This window comes from Microtus ochrogaster, chromosome 4 (assembly GCF_000317375.1).
Source record: "Microtus ochrogaster isolate Prairie Vole_2 chromosome 4, MicOch1.0, whole genome shotgun sequence".
Classification (NCBI taxonomy): Eukaryota; Metazoa; Chordata; class Mammalia; order Rodentia; family Cricetidae; genus Microtus; species Microtus ochrogaster.
The window spans coordinates 16,793,006-16,800,420 of NC_022011.1; the positions used below are offsets into that span (position 1 = coordinate 16,793,006).

General features: G+C 42.8%; 1 protein-coding gene across 1 annotated transcript in view; it reads right to left on the reverse strand.

Moving 5' to 3' along the window:
- Positions 1-641: 641 nt before the first annotated feature.
- The window catches only part of Pdpr (pyruvate dehydrogenase phosphatase regulatory subunit), a 36,655-nt gene continuing 29,881 nt past the window's right edge, over positions 642-7,415 (reverse strand). Inside the window, exons 17-18 of the mRNA XM_026777601.1 lie at positions 5,605-5,787; positions 642-3,843 (exon numbers count right to left, since the gene is read on the reverse strand). Of these exons, the coding sequence (XP_026633402.1) occupies positions 3,439-3,843; positions 5,605-5,787 (588 nt within the window). The 3' untranslated portion in view covers positions 642-3,438. The remainder of the gene's footprint in view (positions 3,844-5,604; positions 5,788-7,415) is intronic.

Sequence of the window (7,415 nt, forward strand, 5' to 3'; positions counted from 1 at the left end):
GTGGCTTTGGAGCCTGTCCTGGAACTAGCTCTTGTAGACCAGGCTGGTCTCGAACTCACAGAGATCCGCCTGCCTCTGCCTCCCGAGTGCTGGGATGAGCGTGCTTACAATTAAGACTGATTACGCCATTCTTCCTTGTCCCTTCTTCTAAGTTCAGTACCTATGTCACGGAAGGGAACTGTTAGAAGCTTGAGTGTATTTCAGATGGCTATGGAAGTACTGAGAAACAGGCTTTGTGTAATGAACAACTAAGAGAAAAGAATATCTTCATAATATTTCAAGGCTCACAGGAAACTCCCAATCCTAGGTCTTCAATATAATTTACCTTGTTCAAAGAGATTTAATTGCTACTATAAATCAAAGAAGAGAACATGGAACTCCTCATCTCTGGTAAGTAGATGTGACAACAGATTATTCCAGAGAATCTGTCATCTAAAGCTGAAGTGTTTACATTCCCTTAAGCTAACTGGCTCCCCAAATTGTACTGTCACAAAATGTCACACAACTTAGGATGTACAGCGATTGTTCTTCCTGGATTTTCAATCATGCCTCTAGACCAGTGGTTCTCAACCTTCCCAATGCTGTGAACATTTAATACAGTCCCTCATGTCATAATGACCCCCAACCATAAAATTATTTTCATTGCCACTTCATAAATGTAATTTTGTTACTGTTATGAATTGCAATGTAGTCTGTTTTCCGATAGTCTTAGGTGACCCCAATGGGATTGCAGTTCACAGGTTGAGTGCCACTGCTCTAGACTAGCATTTCTGTTAACAACCTGTATTTATTTACTCCTGAGGAGCCCAGAATGCTCTATCAACACTGGGGGAGGGGATTGGGTGTTTCAGGTTAAATGGTGCTTATGACACCAAGCACAGGAAAAGCTGCAGGCTTAGTAGAAGAGAACAGTCTATTTAAAGCACTTATATCAGGGCAAAATGGGGGGGGGGGGGTGTCAGATTTGCAATTACTTATGTTTGAATGGCCAAGAGAAATTCTAAGGATACATTTAGTGCCAAATATAAGTTTGTTTTGGGGTACACAGTAAACAAGTGGCAACTCAAAATCCAATGCCTAATCACAGTTGAAGGAACAGGCCCGTGACCCTCCCCCGAGAAGGCATTTCAAAACAGCCCTGTGTGCCCCACTCCCATGCCTTCCCAGCAAGACAAGCACTGTCTGTAAGCTCAAAAGTTGATATCAGCAACAGCCAGGACTTCTAGCTGAACACTAAGAAAGGTGCTATGTAATTTTGTTTATAATTTTTTAAAAGATCAATTGATTATGCATACAGGGTTCTTTCTGCACATACTCCTACAGGCCAGAAGAGGGCACCATATCTCATACAGATTGCTGGGAATTGAACTAAGGACCTCTGGAAGAGCAGCCAGTGCTCTTAACCTCTGGGCCATCTCTCTAGCCCAAAAGTTGCTATAGAATTTTAAATATAGCACTTTCCTTCCTACTTAAAAAGGACAGCTAATTAAGTAACGAGAGATTAAGAAGTACAGAGAAGAAATCAGTCTATGCTGAAAATACTCTTGATGACACCCAATTTTAAACTATTACTGTTTTGGAAGGCCCCCTGCCCCAATTTGGAACTTAAGTGGTAACACTTCCAAAAGTTAAAAGGGCAAGTTTGCTCAAAATCTGTATTCAATTTGAAGGCAGCTTTCATTCTGTGCAGCCTTACAAGCATATTTCAGAGCACAGACCCTGGAGCTGTGCATCTCTACTTTCATCTTCACAGGTCAGCCAGGGCTGCTCTTGATCTCAACAGCTCGCTGCTGCTGCGCTCAGCTTTCTAGCGGAGTTATACACATTTTCTCCAAAATAGCAATTTCCCTTCACACCAAATTCTAATCGTGTGCCCTTTAATAAATCAGTTAAAATCTTCTCAGAAGCCAAATAGAGTGGCCTAGCTGGAGAAAATAGCAAGCAATGTATAAAAAGAACCAGTGAGTAGATAACAGGTTCCACAGAAATGACAAAGAAACACTTGAGATTTTTGAGCTGCTCTAATGAAATGAAAGGTTTCTAGTAATATAAATCTAGCAGAACCAATGTTTCCAAGTTACTGAGAACTACAGTCGAATTAAAGGTTCTCAAGTGCAGACTAGGTCAGTTTGTATATAGAAGAAAATTTAAGTGCTGGTGTTATATAGCACAACCTGCCACCCAAGCTTCACCTTCAGAAAACATCCTGTCGCCACACCTGAAATCCTAGTACTCAGGAGACTCAGGCAAGATCACTGCAAATTTGAGGCCAACCTGAACTCCAATGAGAAACCGTATCACAGAAAGAAAACAGCAGTACCCTTGAAATGTGAGGTGCACATTTGATGAGTACTCCAGGCACTTCCATTCCAGAGGTTCTATGGGGCCAGAGTGGGGAGCCGGGAAAGAAGAGCATTGTACTTACAGCTCTCAATGGCCATCTGTACGTGGCTTTGTTCATGCCAGCCGTGGGAAGCCTGAGGCTCTGGTAGCTCTCTGGAACGCAGTATGAACAGCATGGTTTACTTCCTCACCCAAGACAACCCACACAATCCTCTCTCTTCTAAAGGGATAGGCATGAATGTTGAGGTCACGGGCAAACTACACAAGGCACAGTGAGGCTAGAAGCCATCTGAAGAAAATCAAGGATAGCTAGCTGACCTATGAGTAGCTGACAGAAAAGCAACAACTTCTCAGCCTTGGAGTTCACCCTGCTGGAAAAAGCAACACAAAAGGCACATGGGTTTTGTTTTGTTTGTTTTTCCTTTCAAATACTGGCACACTTGTTTACTCAGCTAAAAAACAAACAACCTCATATAAAATAGCAGAAATAATATTGCAGACAGGTGGCCCTGGCCTAAACATCTAAGAAAAAGTCGGAGGGCTGGGGACCAGGTTAACTACTTGTCCCTTCCACAGAGCAGGCAGTGTCCATGCAATCCCTCTCATCAGTGAGGTAGATGGTTAAGAGGTATCAGGTGGTACCTACAGCTCAGTGGAATAGAATCATCTGCCTCTTAAAATACAAGCTATTCCCAGGACTACTGCAGACACAGTAATCTACCAAAATTGGCAGATTACTCTAAGAACCCCAGGCCAGGGGAGGTGGATTCTGCCCTAAGAAATAATACCAACTTGCCTTAAGATGAATCTAAAAATCAGTTTGTCACCTTAACTCCACAAGTGGCTCCTGCCTTCCGCTGTGGGACTGGCCTGCTGGAGGGGTGAGAAGAGCCTGGATTGTGAGGAGGGGTAACAGCAAATGAAAAGGAAATGGGAGGACAAAAAAAGGCTTTCAAGGAAAATGTTTAAAGTAGGTCAATCTGAAAAGCAAGGGGACAAAGATACCTTCAGTAAGAAGACAGGGACGAAGGAAAAAGCTCCCAGAATGATGTTCCTCATGGTGAGAGAATGGGAGGAAGGGACAGTGCCTTGGCATTACTTCCCATGAAAGTCACTCAGCTCCACATCATCCTTTCTACGCTTGTGAGTAAAAAAGGAGGTGACAGGGTAGAGCTTGGCCCTGGCCTGAAACCGATGTCCTGCAATGTCGATCTCATATTCTCCTCGGTTGATGAAATCCGTTGTCACCACCTGTTCTTCCCCATTGTCCTCAGAAAAATTGTGTACATAACCCAGGCATACATGGCGCTCAAGAGTGTAGCTATAGGCACTACTGGTGGTTTTGCCAGCATACTTCCCGTTCCGGTAAATGGGTTCTCCCCACCAAGGCCACAAGTCTATGTCTGTGTCGTGGTCATCCAAGATGAACATAGCAAGGCGTTTATACACCCCATTCTGCTTCTGCTGCAGCAGGGCATCCCGGCCGATGAAATCTATGCCCTAAAAAGAAAAGGGGAGAAAGCCTGAGATACCAGTCTCCACAACAGTTCTTGGCATGTGAAGGTGGGGAGTAGCAGGTATGTGCAATGGAAAGATGCACACACATATATACCCTTCACTCCTGCTAGCTTTTGGAAAATGATGTCTGAGGCACTGTGAAAATCTGCATCCACAACAGAGATACCAGATGAGCTTTGGTAACAGCAAAAGTGCACGCTTCTCTGAATGGATCTCTGGTATGGGACTCTCCTCTGTATGCTGTGAATGTTTTATTACCACTGGATAATAAAGGAACTGCTTTGGCCTATGGCAGGGCAGAATAGAGCTAGGTGAGAAAACTAAACTTAATGTAGGGAGAAAGAAGGCAAAGTCAGGCAGAGGCCATGTGGCTACCAAAGGAGAAGAATCTGGAACCTTACCAGTAGGCCACAGCCTCATGGTAATAAACAAATTAATAGAAATGGAATATTGAAAAATTAATCAAGAGTACTTGCTAGAGGAAATGCCAAGATGGCTCAGCAGGTAAGGCTCTTATCACACAAACCTAGAATCCTGAGTTAGAGGTAACCTTGGTGTATTTCCAACTAAAAGTCCATGCATCTATATATATATCAGTGTTTATACTTATATATACAGGTGAACAAACTTAATAGTAATTAATAAGTTATTAACACTTTCGTGACACAAAAAAATTGCATATACTTTTTTTAAGTACTTTTTTTTTAGAAATATTTTTTTTTTAAGATTTTATTATGTATACAGTACAGTGCGCTGCCTCCATGTATGACTGCATGCCAGAAGAGGGCACCAGATCTCATTACAGATGGTTGTGAGCCACCATGTGGTTGCTGGGAATTGAACTCAGGACCTCTGAAAGAGCAGTCAGTGTCCTTAACCTCCGAGCCATCTCTCCAGCCCTGCATGTACTTTTTTACACTAGTTATATGCAGTGGCCAAAGGGGAATACTATAGCTGGGCATGATGGCGCACACCTTATATCTCAGCACTTGAGAGGTAGAGAGGCTGGGGTGGATCTCTGAGTTCAAGGACAGCCTGGTCTACATAGGAAGTTCCAGACCAGTCAGGACTACATAATGAGACCCTGTCTCAGAAAAGAAAGAAAACAAACTACAGGTATACTGACAGGGAACAGCTTAAATACATTGCTGTGAATAAAGCAAGGTGCAAACTTGTGCCATGCTTACACTATAGAACACAAACAAACTTGGCTTCTGAGAAGCCAAGAGGCAGGACACTGGATGAGGTTCAGAGGTGGGAAAGAATTCATAGAATAATCTCTTGAACTACAGTTTTCTAAAAAAATTAATAATAATAATAATAAATGCCTAGGGCTGGAAAGAAATCTCAGAAGTTAAAAATATGTGGTTTTTGTAGGGGACCCAGTGCTCTCTTTTGGCAACTGCAGTCAAATGCATACACCACACAGATACACATGCATATACATAATTTAAAAGTTAAAAATTTATTTGAAGAAAAAAAGCTGGCTGTAAGATGACTAACTTGTGGTACATTAATGAATGACCACAATCAACTAAAAAAAAAAACCTATGCCAGCGTACTCCACCCTCTGGGCAGTAAGATATGTAAGCAAGTATATTCCATGGGAAGATGAGCATCCCAGTGTCTCCTCTCCTCCTTGTGATTTACCAGATGCCAGCACTTTCCTGATTTTCCTTATTATCTTAGACAAATCACATTGCTCAGCTGAGAGGCACAAAGGGGGATCTGAAAAAATAATACCTTCTCTAACTTCACACGAGACTCTCCTCCACATTCCATGGGAGTGGTGAGGGTGTTTAAGTCTTGTCCCCAGAAGGCAAAAAACTTCTCAATTCGGAGACTTCGAAGAGCATAATACCCAGCATTCCGGATTCCATACTTCTGTCCAACACTCATCACCTCATTGTAGACATGCAGAGCATACTATATGAAGAAAAGGAAAGTTAGCAACCAGTGTACTTTCTGACTAATTGGAATGGTGCATCCCGAGGATTCTTGGATAGGCTGCAGGAAACAGATTTCATTATTAACAGCTGATTTTGAACAAATACATTCATATTTTAAAAATAAAACCTTAAAGCTGCTGAAGACATATAGCTCAGTTTGGAGACAGTTTTCCTAACAGTTACAGGCTTAGTGGTAGACTACTTGCCTAGTGTACACATGGCCCTTGGTTCAATTCTGGGTAATATACATGCAAAAACCACCTCATACCATGTATCAAATGACAATCTAGAAAAAAGTATCATGTACAAAAAGTACCTAGAGGGGCTGGAGATGATTCAGCAGTTAAGAGCATTTGCTGCTCTTGCAGAGGACCAAGGTTCAATTCCCAGCACTCACATGGCAGCTCACAACCATCTTTAACTCCAATCCCAGGAGACCTAATACCCATTTCAGAACTCTATGGGCACTGTGTAGACATACAGGCAAAATACCCAATTTTCCACCTTAACTTATCCTCCCATGGTAAACCATATTCAAACTGTTAACCAAAATAAGCCCCAAGAAGTGTGTGTGTGACAGGGTAGGAAATGAACAACTAAACTGATACAAAACATCAGGCTCAGTGGCTGGGGTATTGGGGCCTCTATGTTAGTTTGACCCCTAGATCCCACAAATTGATAAGAGAGAACCAATTCTCAAAAACTTATCAACTTTGCCGGGCAGTGGCAGCGCACACCTTTAACCCCAGTACTTGGGAGGCAGAGGCAGGCGGATCTCTGTGAGTTCGAGGCCAGCCTGGTCTACAAGAGCTAGTGCCAGGACAGGAACCAAAAGCTATAGAGAGACCCTATCTCAAAAATCAAAAAAAAAAAAAAAAAAAAAAAAACTTTGACCTCCATCATGTACTATGACACAGCCCCTCCCCCAAACATACTGCCTAAATTAAATAGTTCGTTGTAGTGTAAGACAGGAAGCCTGATACGGTGGGTACAGGCCCAGGTTGATACAAGACAAAGTTTGAGGCCAGTTTGGGCTACAAAGCCAGACCTGGTCCTGGGGGATGGGAGATGGGGAGGTAGCATGGTCAAAGGGCAAAGATATGACCAAAAAACTCCAAAGGAAACACCTAGTATGACTTGTTGTGTGAAACCTACTTCCTTGAGTGATGGAATATAAAAACTATACAAGGAAATCCCAGGACACAGGTAGGAAGACAGATTTCAGAAAGTGATGTGGCTGGACAGTGTAGCACATGTCTTTAATCCCAGCACTCAGAAGGCAGAAGCAGAGGTCTCTGAAAGTTCAAGGCCAGACTGTTGTTCTATATTGTGAGGCTCAGGACAGCCAGAGCTATATTGTGAGACCCTATTTTTTTTTAATTTTATTTATTTATATTTTATGTATGAGTGCTCTACATGTACACTTGCATGCCAGAAGAGGTCATCAGATCCCATTAGAGATGGTTGTGAGCCACCATGCAGTTGCTGGGAATTAAACTTAAGATCTCTGGAAGAGCCGGGCGGTGGTGGCGCACGCCTTTAATCCCAGCACTCGGGAGGCAGAGGCAGGCGGATCTGTGAGTTCGAGACCAGCCTGGTCTACAA